This window comes from Prinia subflava, chromosome 1 (assembly GCF_021018805.1).
Source record: "Prinia subflava isolate CZ2003 ecotype Zambia chromosome 1, Cam_Psub_1.2, whole genome shotgun sequence".
NCBI lineage: Eukaryota > Metazoa > Chordata > Aves > Passeriformes > Cisticolidae > Prinia > Prinia subflava.
The window spans coordinates 151,590,066-151,608,790 of NC_086247.1; the positions used below are offsets into that span (position 1 = coordinate 151,590,066).

The 18,725-nt window shown below is 44.4% G+C and overlaps 1 protein-coding gene across 1 annotated transcript in view; it reads right to left on the reverse strand.

Moving 5' to 3' along the window:
* Positions 1 to 18,725, reverse strand: part of OBSCN (obscurin, cytoskeletal calmodulin and titin-interacting RhoGEF) — a 138,980-nt gene that overhangs the window by 108,902 nt on the left and 11,353 nt on the right. The window contains 9 exon segments of the mRNA XM_063392377.1: positions 303 to 578; positions 964 to 1,239; positions 5,148 to 5,423; positions 6,051 to 6,356; positions 7,203 to 7,478; positions 10,443 to 10,715; positions 14,640 to 14,912; positions 15,735 to 16,001; positions 17,572 to 17,874. Coding sequence (XP_063248447.1) covers positions 303 to 578; positions 964 to 1,239; positions 5,148 to 5,423; positions 6,051 to 6,356; positions 7,203 to 7,478; positions 10,443 to 10,715; positions 14,640 to 14,912; positions 15,735 to 16,001; positions 17,572 to 17,874 — 2,526 coding nt within the window.

Below are 18,725 nucleotides of genomic sequence, written 5' to 3' on the forward strand. Positions count from 1 at the left end.
GTGAGTAGACACTGGCCAGATTTCCTATAGTTCTGCATCATGACCCTACTTTGAAATTCACTGAAAATCAGCTGTATTGCAGAGTTCTTTTTATTTCATTAACATGGGGATGGAGAAGTGCAATCAATACTTTCCTTTCTATGGGCCTGTTCCTACACAGATGGGTAGCCCCCTAAAGGTTTTCAAGGATTGAATTCTGTGTCTTAAAGATATTCTAAAGTTTTACATAGAATATTTAGAATAATAGTAATATTTCCAAATATTTTAGAAATAGGAAAGCTGGGCTAAATAACGGTCCCTACCTGTGACATCGATCCTGAAGGTGAGTTTTTGGCCAGCAGCCTCACAGGTGTACTCCCCTGCATCCTTCTTCTCCACCTCACCCACCACCAGGCGACGGCATTTGCCCTGCGACTCCACCTTGAACTTCTTGCTGGAGGTGATGAGTTTCCCATCCTTGTACCACTTCACCTCTGTTTTCTCCTGGGCCACCTCGCAGCTCAGTGTGGCATTTTCTGACAGTGCAGCCTTCACCTCTTTCTGCACCTTCTCCTTGTTGGTAAACACAACCTCTGGCTCTGGAAAGAGAGAGAAATCCAGAGTATTAGTAGCACTGTTCAAACTGGATTTTTTGGTGAGTTTTTCTCTGTTTTATTTTGGTGAGTAAAGACACTGGCCAGATTTCCTGTAATTCTGCATCATGACCCTGCTTTGAAATTCACTGAAAATCAGCTGCATTGCAGAGTTCTTTTAATTTCATTAACATAGGGATGGAGAAGTGCAATCAATACTTTCCTTTCTATGGGCCTGTTCCTACACAGATGGGTAGCCTCCTAAAGGTTTTCAAGGATTGAATTCTGTGTCTTAAAGATATTCTAATGTTTTACATAGAATATATAGAATAATAGTAATATTTCCAAATATTTTAGAAATAGGAAAGCTGGGCTAAATAACGGTCCCTACCTGGGACGTCGATCCTGAAGGTGAGTTTTTGGCCAGCAGCCTCACAGGTGTACTCCCCTGCATCCTTCTTCTCCACCTCACCCACCACCAGGCGACGCGATTTGCCCTGCGACTCCACCTTGAACTTCTTGCTGGAGGTGATGAGTTTCCCATCCTTGTACCACTTCACCTCTGTTTTCTCCTGGGCCACCTCGCAGCTCAGCGTGGCATTTTGGGACAGTGCAGCCTTCACCTCTTTCTGCACCTTCTCTTTGTGGACAAAGGCATCTTCTGCCTCTGAAATAGGGAAACATAAGGGGAAAAATATATAAGGTATAAATATCTTGTATCAAGATGTCCTTGCTTGCGTGAGGTGTAGATGCTCTCCAGGATCTTGGACTTGGCAGAGTTGGTTTCACCATTGGACAAGATGATCTTAAAGGTCTTTTCCAACATAAATAATTCAATATTAAATGCTTGTAAGCAACACAGCTTTGCAGTTCTACTTATCACATAAATAAAGCAACGTACCCTCAAAATATGGTCCATGTAATTATCATCCCTCTCTCATTTCCATTTATCCCATAAATAAAGCAATGTGCCCTCAAAATATAGTCCATGTAATTATCATCTCTCTCTCATTTCTTTTTATCCCATAAATAAAGCAATGTGCCCTCAAAATATAGTCCATGTAATTATCCTCCCTCTCTCACTTGTCCTCATGAGCAGCTCAACCACCGCATTTTCTAATTTCTTATCATTAATATAAAGATAGAATTTTCTCTTGTGTCTTTATATTTCTACTCTCCACATTTAGAATGAGCCAAATATAGCACAGTGGAGAGTTGCCAGCTCCACTATCACAATATTTAGAAGATTTTACCAGGTATTTTGGATCGAAATTGGTTGTTCAGAAAATACCCTGTAACCCAATCCTTAAGAGAGGACAATGACACAGTTCTCAATATGAAAAAGTACTTCACGAACATTACCCATGGAACTAGCATATAAAATTTGAAATGCATTTTCATTTCCTAAAAAATCAGTGGTTTTCCAGCAAACTGGTCTCCTGCCAGGAGGGTGCAGCCCTGGGGAAGTCAGGCTCTGCTCCCAGAGAACAACAGACAGGATGAGAGGAAACAGCCTCAGGCTGTGCCAGGGAAGGCTCAGGTTGGACATCAGGAGGGATTTCCCCATGGAAAGGGTGGTCAGGCACTGGAAGGAGCTGCCCAGGGAGGTTTGGAGCCCCCATCCCTGGAGGTGTCCAAGGAACACCTGGAGGTGGCACTCAGGGCTCTGGGCTGGGTGACAAAGTTAGGCACAGCTTGGACTCAATGGCCTGGGAGGACTTTTCCAACCTCAGTGATTCCGTGACCTGGGAGGCTGTTGGGGATGCTGACCTGCTTCCATGCCCTGTGCTACTGCCTTCCTCTCCCCAGTCCCTCCCTGCAGCCTCCTGGCGCCATCCTGGGCTCCTCCTGGGTGACTTTCTCCTGTCTCCATCACGGCTGAGCTCTGAGTGGCAGCAGCTGCCTGGCAGGGTGAGGAGAAGGGGTAAGTCAGGTCGAGTTCCTCCACTGCTGACAGCGGCACCACACGTGGTCCTGGGCCACGTCACAGCCTTGCTATGAATACTGCACAGTCCATGGAAAGAGAGGTGTCCTGCAGTGAGTAACACGGAGCAGGAATCCAGCTTAAGGGCTCGGAATTTGAGCTCCTCTGTTTATGTTGGCTGTAGAAGGGGTGTGAGGAGATGCCATTGTCATTTAGGAGGCCCTTGGTCTATGCTGGCTGATGCAAAGGTCCTCAAAGGGACCATGCCAGCAGCATTTTGACATCTGAAAGAGCTTGTAACACACCAAGCTTTGCATTCAAAACTGATTGCAAAAATATAAATGTTTTTATACACACTCCCATTTACAACTTTGAGTGTGATTATGCAGAGTGTATTCAATAGGTATTAAAACAAGTCTGTGTCGATGAGGGCTGTATTTAAAATGTCAGGTTAGCAGGGCAGGAATATTCCAGACCCATCTCACTCGTCTTTTTCATTCTTGACCTTTTATAAAAACCATTTTTATACTGATAGGAAGTGTGACTAAAACTTTTAATCAGCTTCCAAAGTGATTAACACCAGTTGATAATTTCTCTTAGAAACTTGTTTTAAATTTAAGCAAGTATTCAGTGAAGATGACATTTCCAACCTTAAATTAAAGTGGTTATTGAAGTTTCAGTGAAAATGAGGAAGAATATTTTCAGGACACAAAACTTTCACTGATTTAAAATATGGATTTCACTGCATACCCTGAATCCTGAAATACTGAGGTTTCACAATCAGCTTTTTTCTACATGTCCAACTCAGTCCCGAGGTGTGCAGCAGCTGATTTTTTATATTAAGCCAAAAACTACAGTGGCATCCCAAAACCCAGCACTGAGCATCTAACCTTCAACCTGTCCTTAAACAGGGAAGGCTTTGTGTGCCAGTGGAGCCCTGGAGCACAGGAACCCTGAAAAGCTTTCCAAGTGCCATGGCACCAGGGTAAATTAAGACCCAGAAATCCGCTGCACTTTGGGATAAACTAGTAAGAGAAGGATTTCTTCTGCAGAAGAGCCAACCACTCTGAGTACGCATAATCCCCCCTGACTTTCACACTGGATCATTTTCCAGCCAGTGCTGGACTTGCACGTTGTGTTACAGTTGTTCCCCTGAGAAATACAGCAACGGTAGCTAAGGCAGGCTGAGAGCACAGGGCATGGGGTCACATTACCCTGTGCCACCATGAGGTCACCCTGCTGGAAGGAGAGCTGGAAATCTTTGCTTTCTGAGGCAGACAGCTCCCTCAGAGAGAGAAATTCACGTGTAAACCACTACATTTCTGTTTTCTGTAATTACACCTCTGTAATGTATGAACCAATGTCAGCAGCGAACAATGAATTTGGTTTATTACAATTTTGCCCGGAGAAGCTGTGGCTGCCCCATCCCTGGCAGTGTTCCAAGCCAGGCTGGATGGGGCTTGGAGCAACCTGGGATGGTGGGAGGTCTCCCTGCCCATGGCAGGGGTGGGAATAAGGTGATATTTAAGGTCCCTTCCAACTGAATTTATTATGTGTTTATGATGGTCTATCAATGTCCACATTTTATTTTCTCTGGAAGACACCTCTCAAATCTATTCCTTATCCATCCTCCTCTGAAACTGGCGGCTCCCTCAGCCAAAGAATGAGCTACACAAAGAATGAAAAAGAGCCAAAATGCCCCAGCTCACAACCTGGGTACCCCACAGAGCTGAGTCAATAGATTCCCAACCCAGTTGTTCCTCTACAAATCTGATAAAATGCCAAACCTCTCTTTGGTGCTATAAGAAAACAGAGGTGAAAATTGCTTCCCTGTTCTGATCATCTCTGCATATGAGACAAGAATTTTAAGATTAAAAAAGAAGGATTTGGCTGTAAAGACAGTGGAGTGCTATGAATATTAAAACAAACAACCAAACATAACATCCAATTCAGAAATGACCACTCAGAACGTAGCTGGAGCCTGAGACAAAATTCAACAAATATTTTGTAAAATATACGGAGACCAAAGAAATCACAGAATTATTTAGGCTGGAAAAAACTTGGAAGATCATTGAGTCCAACTGTCTCCCGAGCACTACCAGGTCCTTTACTGACCATGTCCCCAAGTGCCACATCCATGCAGCTTTTAAATCCTTCCAGGGATGGGGACTCCACCACTTCCCTGGACAGCCCGTTCCAATATCTGACAACCTTTGGGGTTAAGAATTTCTTTCTGATATCCAACCTAAACCTCTGGTGCAACTTGAGACCATTCACTCTTGTCCTAACACTTGAAAAAACGAGGAAGGAAAACAGTGATTTTCATGGAAGAATACCCGTAACAGGAGGAGGAATACCAGCACTGGTGATCAAACTGGAAGAGATTTTTTATCACAGTGTCTGCTATTGAGAAGTCTTGTTCACTTCCTCAGCTGAAGGAGACACACAGGGAGGTGAGGAGCTGACATCAGGATATCCACAGGTCAACTGCAGATCTGCCCAGTCCCTACACAACCTCATTGAAACAGCAGCTCAGACCAGCACCAGAAAGTACTTTAACAGCATTTCTAATACTGTGTCAGAGAAAATGGGGGGAAACACCCAGATACAAAGAAAAGCCAATGAAATGCAACCCAAAATCTGTCTCTCACCTGTGACATCGATCCTGAAGGTGAGTTTTTGGCCAGCAGCCTCACAGGTGTACTCCCCTGCATCCTTCTTCTCCACCTCACCCACCACCAGGCGACGAGATCTGCCCTGGGACTCCACCTTGAACTTCTTGCTGGAGGTGATGAGTTTCCCATCCTTGTACCACTTCACCTCTGTTTTCTCCTGGGCCACCTCACAGCTCAGCGTGGCATTTTCTGACAGTGCAGCCTTCACCTCTTTCTGCACCTTCTCCTTGTTGACAAATGCATCCTCTGCTTCTGTGGAGTGGGAGAAGCAATTTTAAAATCACACATAAGTTGATGCTACCCAAAGTGATCAAATGCAAATAATAAACACAGTAACTTCCATATTTCTGATATTTTTTAATACTCAGATAGGATGTGGGCCTTTGTCATGCCTGAGGACAACACATCAGCCATGTCTGAGAAAAATGATCCAGTGCCTCAGGATTTCAGCTTATTCCCACCTCTACAAGAAATCCAGTGCTTTGTCCCGTAATGTAATGGACAAATAAATTCCAGACCTCATTTGCCACTGGGACCTATATGGAAGCCCTGCTCATTCTAGGAGACCTGTTTCCCTACTTCTTCCAGACTTGTTTTTCCTACATATCTGTCATTTATCCCTATAAATGACAATGGAATGGAGACTTGTCTATCTTTTCATTACTGGGAAATCAGAAAACACCAAGGGGCACTGAAGGGGATTCATCCCATGGATGAACATGTCCAGCTGCCAGCATCAGTGTGACAGTGGATGGGTGGCTGATCTCCATCACTACTCAATGAAGTTTTAGGTTGCACCTAAAGACACTGGAGCCCAAAGTGTGGTACATTTTTTGGTAGTAAGGGACCTTTCTGTGATGAGAATGAACAATCTCCCACCTGTAACGACCATCCTGAAGGTGAGTTTTTGGCCAGCAGCCTCACAGGTGTACTCCCCTGCATCCTTCTTCTCCACCTCACCCACCACCAGGCGACGCGATTTGCCCTGCGACTCCACCTTGAACTTCTTGCTGGAGGTGATGAGTTTCCCATCCTTGTACCACTTCACCTCTGTTTTCTCCTGGGCCACCTCGCAGCTCAGCGTGGCATTTTGTGACAGTGCAGCCTTCACCTCTTTCTGCACCTTCTCCTTGTTTGTAAACACAACCTCTGTCTCTGTAAGGAAAGCCCAACAGTCACACACGGCTTTTTGCAGTCGTTGTCTCTGGTGTTTAATCAAGTTCCTCCTATTTCACTGTACTTGCCCCAACAGGTAATATATCATGATGGGCCATTAGTGCAAGAAAGCACCTTCATCCCTGTCTTACTATGAGGTGAACAGGAATGGGAACTTTATGGGAATCTGGGGTAATGTTAAAAACTCACAGTTTTGAGATATTTAACTGTAGGACTTGCAGCACTAACTTGCATGGCCTGAACCCTCCTCCCTCTTCTCTCTTTGTCTCTCCAAGATTTCAGTGAATCAGAAGGGAACAGCACCTGTATCCTCATGTCCAGGAACCATTGCTCTTTTTCTGCCTATTTGGGACAATTCCAATGTTCTCCATCTAATCATGGAATCATGGAATAGTTTGTTGGAAGGGACCCTAAAGATCATCACAAAACCCCAACTGCTGTGGGCAGGGACACCTTCAACTAGACCACGTTGCTCCAAGGGCCATCCAACATTTAAGGGATGGGATCTAATCAGAGCTCTTCAAACACTTCCCCTTCTCCTTTATCCATCCCTCTGCTACGGCCTCACACTATTTCCCATGGGAGTTTTTCTGCGGACATGTCAGCTAATTGTGAGAGGAGAAGGAATTTCCATCCTCTCCTATGGTTTGTTTTTGTTTTTGTTTTTTTTTTTGTCATCACAACCAGTCATGGAGGCAGAACCATGTATAAAATATTATGAAAGCTGCTCAGAAAAATTGAGTACAATGGCTAAGATCTTTCACCCTGGGGAGCTTGTGAGATGATCCTCTGGATGGAAGACACCACTCAAAACGGGCTCTGCCTTTGCATTTGGAATTCCTGGCGTTTTCTCACCTCTGACTTTGACTTGGAATGTTGCTTTGTCGTCCTTCGTTTCACAGGTGTAGCTTCCTTGGTCTTGCTGTGTCACCTTCTTGATGATGAGCTTGCGTTGTGTCCCCTGGCTGACAATTGTTGTCCTCTGGTCCTGCTTCAGCTCAGCCTGATCCTTCCTCCACACCACGGCCCCGCCCGCAGCTGACACCTCACACACCAGCTCCAGGCTTTCAGAAGGACTCACTGACACTTCTGGAGTCGTTTTGGGCTTGTTGACAAAAGTAACAGCTTCATCTGGAGTGGAGAAGAGAAAAGAGCTTATCCTTGGTGCATATTTATCTGCACAAATTTAGGATACAGGGATTATTGATTGCTGTTCCATTGTCACACACAATTGAAGCTTCTCTGACAGATGGTGCAAACCCCTCTGAGCTTCAGATAATTGCTCTCGATTACAGTGGAATCCCCTTCATCTGCCCTACATCCTCCTGGAAGTTTCAAATCAAACTGAGACGCCCTTAAGTTGCTCACACTTCATTTACCACTCCTTGATTCCCATGTCTAGCAAGCTCTGGGGGATATGTGTTGATGTCTGAGGGAAGAAACAGCTTGAAAAGACCTGGGAAGTCTCAGAAAATCTAGTTAGAGGTGATGAGAAGCCTTTTATAAATGTTTCTGAGCCCATTCCTGCAGCTCTTTGTTCATGGTATCAGTCCTACTGGATTAATTCTTCTCCATGGGAGAATCTCATTGACAAAATATTCTCCAATTTCAAGTTAGGAAAAAGCTCTGAGCAACCTGGTCTAGTGGAAGGCATCCCTGCCCATGGCAGGGGGTTGGAAGGAAATGTTTTTTAAGGCCCTTTCCAATCCAAACCATTCCTTGTTTCTATGACTATAGGAGTCAATAATCTTATATCTTTTGGCTGAAACTGATCTCCCCCATAGAGGACTCAGAACTGCTCACACAACTCAGCTGAGGTTCCTGCATGGATAGCTCAGCTCAAACCCTGCTGACAGCACAGATAGGAGCTGTGCAAACACAGGGTGTTTGTCATGTAGGCAGCAATAATACAATATTTTTATCAACTAGCAGTCTTTGCAAGCGTCTTTGTAAAGGTAAAAGTGAAGCCAATTAAGTGACTGAGAGACGTAGGCATAAAATGTGAGCAAATCTCCTCGACACACCCTGTCCCTAAGCTAAGGAGCAATATTTGATGGGCATGTCAGGTATTTCAGAGCCTTCCTTCCACCAGGGCAGCCCTGGCCTGAAGAGCAGGCTGAGGGCTGTCACTCACAGCCACCCTCAGCTCAGTATTGCATTTCTTTCAGCAGCAACTGTTGCTTTCAGTCACTGCGTACACCACTGACAATTGCCATGTCAGGCTAGCACTTAATTAAAATTTGTTAGGACTCACCTGCTGTTCAACAATTAGCTGACCAAAGGAGGAGAGTCCCTCCAGAATCCTGCTGTTCAGGGCTGTTGGGTAACTCATTATCCTCAAGGCAGATTGATTCCCTGCCCTGAGACCACCCCCTGACTGTGCAGTGCTGCTTCCCAGCACTCTGGAAAATCTTTATGGTGACACACGAAACAAGGAGGAAGCTGCCCTGGCTAAGGTGTTGTTAACAGGTTGTAACTCAATCCTTGCTCACCAAAATGTTTGTGGGGATGGGACAAGGGATGAGAGCTTCAAACTGCCAGAGGGCAGGGTTAAATGGGATATTAAGAATAAATTCTTGCCTGCGAGGGTGGGCAGGCCCTGGCACAGGGTGCCCAGAGAAGCTGTGGCTGCCCCTGGATCCCTGGAAGTGTCCAAGGCCAGGCTGGACAGGGCTTGGAGGAACCTGGGACAGTGGAAGATGTCCCTGCCCATGGCAAGGGTGGCACTGGATGGGCTTTAAGGGCCCTTCCAACCCAAACCTTTCTGTGATTCTATGATTTAGCAGTTTTCTCTGCCTCAGCCATGTGATGTTTTGTCTCAGAGGTCACAGGTGAGGTTCACCCAACCCGCCCATGGCCAGCAAAAACTTCATACCAAGCTCAGGCAATCCTCTGTACCTGATGTTCAGACAAAGGCACAACCAGGACACTTCTAAAATCCATCTGAGACAGCTCCAATCAGGCAGTATAAATCAGACTGCACAAACTGCTTTTTCAAGTGTTGGTTTGGGCAGAGCCTGGTTGGCTCTTTCATACCAGTTTTTCAATGGGTAAAATCAGGGACTGGAAATTACACTCCAAGAGAAATTGCATGACGTTGGATTCTCAGAAGAGAACTGGAGGTGAGATGCAGAGGGAATGCCTGAGCAAACACCAGCTGGAAGCACTCCCTCCAGCTCACTAAATCCTGCAGGAATCCCTCAAGACAAGAGCTGTCCTAAATTAATCAGCTTTGCTGAGTCCTTAGTTAGCTCATGGACAGCATCACAGTAACCTGGATATTCTGTTACAGGTCACAAGCACTTAGTGGTGACTTCTCTTGAATTGTATTGTATTGCAGACATGCCAAGAGAAGCTTTCAAGAGAGCTTCAATCTTAAATTTAGGACCAGGTTAAAAATTAGACTCTGGGCACAAGCCAGAAAACCCCATTTGGAAGAAAAGTTCCCACAAACATGCAACTGGAATCAGCTGAATTTCACAGATATTGAGTTTCACCGATGAATTCTTGTGTCATTTTACACTCTGGCTCCATCCTGGGCTGGAATGCAGTGGTGACAAGCATTTCTCCTCTGGGCTTGGCCTGACAACCACGTGCTCTGTGTGATGGGCACGTGGCACAGACTGATGGAGTGGCTTACAGTACCACAGGGAGTGACCTCTGACACCACAGCGTCCTTTGGGAACAGCAGGAGATGTTCAACTCACAAAATCAGGAGTTAAACTTGTCAGAGGAGGGCACAGAGCAAGACTTTGAACCCCTGACAGAGGTGGTCCCGAGATGACGTGCACACTAAACTAAAAGATTAAAGGCCAGATGTGGCTGCCAGCTGTTTAGCCAGCATCATGTTTGGGTTGTGCTCCAGCCCCAGAAAAAGCTTGAGCTGACTCAAATCAATCACAGCATCATTATATTATTTGTCCATACCTTGATCAGGATCACAACAAGGGTTACTCAGAGCAAGGGTCAGAATCTTTGAAAGTGTTGAGTAAATTGGCCCAAAAATATGTCAAATTTGAAGGTAGGACAAGTCTAGAGAACAAAATCCTGTGTTCTCACACAGACTCTGATCCCGTGCTTGCAGCACAAACTTACCTGAGACTTTTAAATCAAAGGTAAGGGTGTCATCCCCGATTTTGCAGGTGTAAGTTCCCTCATCTTCCTTTGTCACAGCCAAAGCCACAAGCTTGTGCAGTTTTCCTTTGTCTTCCACGGTGAATTTCTTGCTGGCTGTGAGTTCCTTCCCATCTTTGTACCACTTCACCATGATGTTGGCCTCGGAGGTCTCGGACACAAACTCTGCCTGTTTCCCAGCGATGGCCTTGACAACTCCTCCAGTTCTCTCTTTGTTTACAAAGTTTGCAAGTGCTGAAACAAAACATGGACACAGCTCAGGTAAAGAACTCTGTGCACAACACTTTGACATCTACAGGAGGCACTCATTTATTGTAACACCAAATCCATTTATTTAATTATGGATCTAATTACTAGATTCCAAAGCAGAAGCAGATAAATTTCCAACTATATCTGATTATCCTGTGTCCAAAAAGCAGAGGACATAGACAGCACAAGAGGCTGAGATAAGGAGAAGAAGCCCCAGGAAACAGAGCTTTTTAAAAATATTTTAAAGAGAGGTGAGGAAAGAAATAAACTGGAGGTAAAGCCAGGAAGGATATATATATATATCATATATATAATGATATAAGGAATCATTATATTGTAACAACCTGTCAAATAAATTGACTCTAGAAGAGATTAAAATATAACCTAGATAAATTAAATTACATAAAATTAATAATCTATATGGATATCTCCCAGGACCAAAATGAAAAGAAATTTATTCCTGGAAATTAACTGGAGCATAGAAAATGAACAATAAATCTGGCATCATTTTAACATGGAGTGAAATAATTGAGTCACCAATTGCCTCGAAGCAAAATATTCAGACCCCCACCAATATCCAAACTGAAACCACAGTCCCATTGACCTCTGGGGGAAAGGGGAAAGGGGAAAGGAGAAATGGGAAAGGGGAAAGGGGAAAGGGGAAAGGGGAAAGGGGAAAGGGGAAAGGGGAATGGGGAAAGGGGAATGGGGAAAGGGGAAAGGGGAAAGGGGAAAGGGGAATGGGGAATGGGGAATGGGGAATGGGGAATGGGGAATGGGGAATGGGGAATGGGGAATGGGGAAAGGGGAATGGGGAATGGGGAAAGGAGAATGGGGAAAGGAGAAAAGGGGAAAAGGGGAAAAGGGGAAAAGGGGAAAAGGGGAAAAGGGGGAAAGGGGAAAAGGGGAAAAGGGGAAAAGGGGAAAAGGGGAAAAGGGGAAAGGGGAAAAGGGGAAAAGGGGAAAAGGGGAAAAGGGGAAAAGGGGAAAAGGGGAAAAGGGGAAAAGGGGAAAGGGGGAAAGGGGAAAAGGGGAAAAGGGGAAAAGGGGAAAAGGGGAAAAGGGGAAAAGGGGAAAAGGGGAAAAGGGGAAAAGGGGAAAAGGGGAAAAGGGGAAAGCACTGCTAAGACATTCCTTCTCCATCATGACTGAAACTCAGTCCAAAGGTTCAGAGTTGTGGAAGGAAGAAGAGGGAAATGAGTTCATTCATTCACCTTTCCCTTCCTCAGAAAACCAGAGTGAAAAATACCACCAGAGCAGCCCGAAAGAGACGTCTCAGATGTCCCTTGTCACCACGGGAGGTCATGTGTCAGAGGGTGCCTGGCACATGGAGCTCAGGGCAGTGCAGGGACTGCGGTGACAAATGACAAGTGCATTTCTGGCTGGTGTGGGCAGGAGGCCCTGGCAGTGACACAGTGGCCATGGCCTGGCTCAGTGGCCCCTGGCAGCCACATGATGCCCACGTGCCATTTACAGCTGACCTGCTCCTCAAATGGTTCCCCAGCTCCCCGTGGCTGATAAAAGGTGTGGATGACAGGAGGTGAAATGTTGATACAGAGTTTTGGAAGCTCATGCCACAAGGATGTGAGGGTACCAAAGGAGATCCTCCAGGAACCAAGCTGTAAACAGCAGATATTTAAATTGCTGGAAATGCTACAAAGTCACAGCTTGGCAATGCAGGTTTTAAAATAATAACACTGATTACTCATGTGATAGTCTAACCACAATGAAAAATATAGGTGGACATCCATCAAGTAATTCAATTAAATGTGGGTAGAACTGTCAGCATAAAAAATGATGCTAAAGAGGCAGAGCAAGACAGAAAAAAATCAAAATTAAGAGCAGGTACCAATTGTAGACAGAAATTCCTATATATATATATATTTAGTCACATTTTAAATTTTTTTCAGCTGTGTCATGTTTGCTCTTTGAAACAACCAAACAAGTTGTCAAATGGAAAAAAACCCCATGATATTCTCAGGCTTTGTTGTTTCTACAGAAACCAAGGAGGGTGAGGTGCCAGCAGAACATGATGGTGAAACACCTCAGACTTACTCCATGCAGAAACAATGTGATCATGGATGGGAGGAAGGTGAGGGTGAGCTGTGGGATGAAACATGGAAATCAAATGGCTTTACAGAGTGAACTTGCCAGTTCAAAGAATAACAGGTGCTGAAATCCCCTCAGTATTTTTGGAAAGGATACAAAGTTTATTTTTTTTTTTTATAACTTTAGTCAGGCGTTTTGTTCTCCTTTGCCCAGGGGGAAAGGAATTGAACATTATTCTCAAAGGACTGTATCACCACTCAAGGCCTGATAAGCTTAACATCTCAACAGACTGGGGATAGCATAAAAGATATAAAAAAGATAACAACTATTAATGACCATTAATGAAAATCAAGTCCAGACATCACCCCTGGCATGGTGGGAGACACCTGGTCTCAGGAAAGATCAATAACAAAGAATGAGAATCTAATTAGCATTGAAGGCAAAGGGATAAATAACTAATAGGAATCCAAATATTAAGAACTGCATAATTTGGGACCAATGAACATTGAGCCAAATAATTTCTCTGGGTTTTGACTGTATAAGTATGTGAAAAATCTAGTACACATCATGTGTGATGGAATGATTTTCTCTGCACGACCCGGGCAATGTGTGGATGAAATTATTTCTGTTGCACATCCTGGCCAGAAATAAAGTGCTGCATTGATTCTCTAACACTAAAAAGTGTTGTTGGAGGGTTTTTGTTGTTCCCTCACTTTTGGTGACAGTCTGACAACAGGCTGGACTGGCCTGGAGCAAGGCTGTGTGCTCTGAACCTCAGCAGACATCTGATGATCCATGTGAGGAACAGTCTGGGGATAGACTGGGGGTTTAGGCAAAACCTGGTTCCCTTCAAGGCAGAGACAGCTCTGCTCTAGTTCATACAATCTTGCACAGATGGGAAGGTTTGCAAGAAGGAGGTTTAATGATATTGGTTTCAGGGTAAAAGTGGAGACTGCAATGAAAGAAAGAACAGCAAAAAAGAAAAAAAATTATATATATAGGGCAGCTGTGAAACAGTGCTGGTTCAAGAAATATCAAAATAAAGTGTCAATTTGCTGTTTTTCTGCACATCTGAAGGCCTTGTAAACAGGAAGGGGTTAAGCCATCTGGTGTACCCTGGAAAGGTTGACTCTTATGCACCACAGTATTGACAGAAAGGAACAAAATAATCCTCAAACAGATAATAATTTAAAAAAACCCAACAAAACAAAAAACAAAAAAACAAACAAACAAAACCCCAAAAACAAAACAACAAAAAAAACCCAAAACCCAAAAACCAAAAACCAAAAAACAAAAACCAAAAAAACAAAAACCAAAAAAAACAAACAAAAAACCAAAACCAAAACAACCAAAAAAAACCCAAAAAACCCCAAAAAACAATCCCCCCAAATGAAAAACAACAACAAAAAAAACCCCAAAAAAACCAACCAAAAAACCCCAAATCACATCACACAATGCCAAGATGATCTTGTACAATCAGAACCTTAATCAGAGCTGAAGACTCTCTTCAGTGCTTGTCTGATGTAACACAACGAGTGTGGGACAGACATGGGATGCTGTGTCACGTCCTGCCCCTGGGGCTGGATCTCTTCACCTCAAGAGCATTTCCCCTACCCACCACTCACCCTCACGAAATCCCACCAAATTCCCTGGAATATCAAGATGCCAGCTGGAGTGAAAGCACAGCTCTTACCACCTTGCCAGTGGCTGTATTTGCTCCCCAGTTCTGCCCTGGGACCCCACTATCAAGGCTGGATGTCAATGGGCAGTTACCAGGCTCCCTCTGGAGCACTCCCTTGGTGTGCCTTGATGGCTCCATGGGTTCAGGGCGAGCACCATCAGTGCAGAGCAGTCCCTTACCTTTCACTGAGAGCTGATAAATCATTTTATCCCCCTCACAGACACACTCGTAGACTCCCGCGTCCTCCTCGGCAGCGCTGCGGATTTTCAGGACGCGCCTCTTCCCCACAGTCTGGAACTCGTATTTTTCACTGGCCTTGAGCTCCTTCCCATCTTTCATCCACTTCACGGTGGCCTCTGTGTCTGAAAGCTCAGCCTGGAGCTTGGCTTCCTCCCGCAGCCGAGCTGAGACTTTTTCTACGTCTTTGCTCTTGTTGGTGAATCTCACTGCAGCTCCTGCCAGGACAAGAGGCTTTGTTATTCTGAGTTATATCATGATAATTTATCCCTGACACAGGTCTGCTGTAGACTGTGAGATCTCTGAAGGTATTAGATCCTGTTGCTGCCCTCACACTCACGTCAATACTGTGCATTCTTCCCCAGTTCAGAAAACTTGATTTGTTTTTATTGCCAGAATCACCAAGAAGAAAAAAAACACTTTTTTTTCCTACTGATAAAATACTCTAAACATGCTTCTGCAGAGATCTTCTCCCAAACCAAACACATCTTTACAGAATAAAGGATTCATTACGAATTCTTTATGTTTTGCCTAGCAATGTGGTAGGTACAGATATTACTGACATTTTATAGAGGAAACCTTGATCCTAAATTAAGTTCCAGCATCCTAACTTGTATATCCCACACATGGCAGACTAAAAAACCTACAAGCAAAGCTTTGTTAGTAATGAAAGCTCTTTTACTTTTGAAAGATTATTACAGTCAAAGAGACTGGTCAAACCTAGAGCAGAAATTACAACTTTAAGGTGAATTAGTGACAGATTTGATGACAGAATCCAGTGACAGATGGCTGTGAATGACAGAAATTTGACAGAAATTTGTGAGCTGATGTGAAGCAATCCAGTTCAGATACAACCAGCTGGCCAGACCAACTCACTCTGAGCTGTCATGTGAGGTCATTACCAGGACACACATTAATGACATGACACAATTTCAGACCCACAGACCAAGGAAAGCCTCCAGCCCCAGTTTTAATCCTCAAGTCTCACCAACCAGCCCTTGACTGGGAGAAGAATGAGCAGCAATGACAATAAATACCTCTCACTCTCATCTTGGTGCTGGTCTCAACGTCATTGGCAACAAATTTCACTTCTGCCCCATCATCTTTCTTGGTGACATTTTTTATGAGCAGGGTGTGAGTGGTTTGGGTTCTGTTAATGATGTAGGTCTCACTCTCCTGTAAGACTTTGCCATTCAGGTACCAAGTGCCAGAACACGTCTTGGTCAGATCAACAGTGAACAGGGCATCCCCTCCAGGTGCGACTTCAGCTGTTGTCAGGGGGTTTTTCACAGCCAGGATGGGTTCTACAACACACAAGAAAGAACAAAACACAATAGAACAACACCTCTGAGAACAAGGCTGCCATGCTGGAGGATACCTCATCTTAGGAACCAAATTGTCAGGGTAAACAAGAGGTGAGAATAAATTATTGCAGCCTTACACAACTCTCATGCACTGAAGGAAAAGCATGGTTGGTCTAAAGGATTTGTTTCCTTTATCTCCAGGTATCTGAACTCTAGAGTCCTGTTTTTGCAGGTCGAGAAAAACAGGCGTATTTTACTGATTTTTTTTATCCCTAAAATGTACAAAGGCATAAGCCAGAAACACCTAAGTCCCCTACAAGTGTGTTGCTTATTGAATAACCAATATTATTCTTAGATTTCAGAAGTAAGGACTTCTAGAGATCCCTACGAGTCAGTTTTAGATATTCTAGGACAATACAGGCATGTTCAGACAGTGAGGGACAAGGATGACACAATCACAAGACACAGTATGATCAAAGTTTGTGTGGGTCTTCAGTATCTGTACAGATATTTTCTAGTGCAATGATTCAAAGGAAGAGGCAATCCCATTGCACTCAATGATTCTACGGGCACATTGGCACCCTCGAAATAGAGCAAAACCCCCTGGATTTCTCCTAGAAACTCTTAGATTAAAGAGAGACTGGCTGGAATTTGATTTTCATGATGGGATAATCACCCATAAATATTCTCTAGGTGCAATATTGATATCTCGTGTCTATATACTGAATATTGTACTAGAAGGCCATCTCAATTTTTCTTTTCATTGCAGGTGCAGAAGGAACATTTACAGGTTTAAGGTCCACAGCAGGGAGCTCTGCCTCTCCCACAGCCTGATGTGGGATATTGGAACATAAACACACCCACAGCTCTACCACAGAAACCCAACCACCACCACTGGGGTGGTTCTGGACTTTTTCCTTCCTCCCTTTGCTGAAGGTTGTAGGAGTGCACCCCACACCCCTGCAGGGGTTTCCATACAGGGAAAGGTTTAAGACTCAGCCTTTGCTGTTCTTACAAGGTAAAGAAACCAAAAACTTCTTTGCTGTCCTGACAGTAATTGGCTCAATGCCAAGACAAAAACACTGATAGGTCTCTTTACCTGTTCCTGAGAAATGTAGATATTCTCTATTGGGCTGATTGCCAGAAAAACCCACCTAAATTTTTCACTACTTAAGGGAGAGCACAAGGTTTCTCAGTGCATTTTTGGGGTGTAGTAGCAGGTGTGTGGGACCTGTCCCTACACTGTGAATGGCTTTGTTACTTTGTTTTGTATTACTTTCTTATTTTATTAAAACTTTTTTGCCTTTTCAAGCCACACTCGACCATGCCACCTCACTCATTATTGAAGCCATTTTCTGTCAGGTGCTGGACACCCTCAAAACTATTGAACCCTCACATCTGGCTCTTTGAGAAATTCAATAGAAGGTCAGCGGTTGATGTGAGGCAGGAGAACCAGCAGTGAAAGCAAAGAGGATTTGCTGGGCTATTGCTCCATCCTCAAAGCCACGGGAAACGTTTTCCAGGCACCCGCGTGCCCGACCACCCCATTCTGTGGCGGTTTCGTGCTCACCGAGGTGCAGGCTCCCAGGGAATTCCAGGAAGGGGCTCTGTCCGTAGGCATTGACTGCAGACACTCTGAACTGGTAGTCGGCCTCCTCTGACAGGTTGCTGACGGTGAGCTCGGGGCCGGGGACGTGGGACTCGTGGCACCTCACCCAGGTGAAGCCGGTGAGTTTCTTGCGCTCCACGATGTATCCGTCGAGGGGAACGGGCCGGTCCATCCTCGGAGGGGACCATGCCAGTGTCACTGAGGTTTCTGTTTTATTTTTCACCACAGGGTCACCTGGGGGTTGGGTGGGAGGTTTTTTGGGAGCTGTGCAAGGGAAGGAAACAAACCAGAGTAGTAAGTTACAGCAGGGTGGAAAGGCCAAAACAGCTTACGCTGGACTAAAAATTCAACTTGCTTAATAAACCTCCATAAAACATTGATGAGAGATGGAAAAGCAAGAGAATGGAGGGAAGATGCTTTGAGGCTGCTCTATACAAAGATCACAGAATCTTTATCATCCCAGATCAAGTCCAAACTTTGATGTCCAATACTTGCACAGCTGAACAGACGTGATTTCTACACAAGATTAAAACTGTCAACACAACCAGAGAGTCTTCAACAAACATTTTGTAGGCTTAAATCTTCAGTGCTGGATACAAACCCACACTTCTGCCCTTCACAGCTCCTGGACAATGAAGACTAACACACAGCTTCTTATTTTCACCCGGAAGAAGGGTAAAAACATCACCAAAATTGTTCAAATTCTTTATGAGTTATGGAGAGCTCAGCTTGTCACACAGGTTTGGATATTCCCTGCAGTCTCTTTCATCTAGGTATCTGTCCTGCTCTTGAATTTTATGCTACCCCCACTCAGAAGCTATAACTTTGTCTCCCAAGAGTGAAATTGTTTGGGATCTTTGTTTTACTAATTTGCACAGAACCAGCTTTTGGGATTGGGGAATCAATTTCAAAAGGAAATGACACCAGGACATGTCCCCACCATGAGAACCTACTATTGAGGAGATGTGCTTATTTTATGGTACCTGAGGCTACAAACATATTCCTGCAGGTATTTGCATAATGAATATTTATTTTCACCCCTTCATTCCTCTTGAACCCTTTAGAGAAGGCTCAAGTCCCATCAGGATTATTCACTACATGCTGCCACTGATATG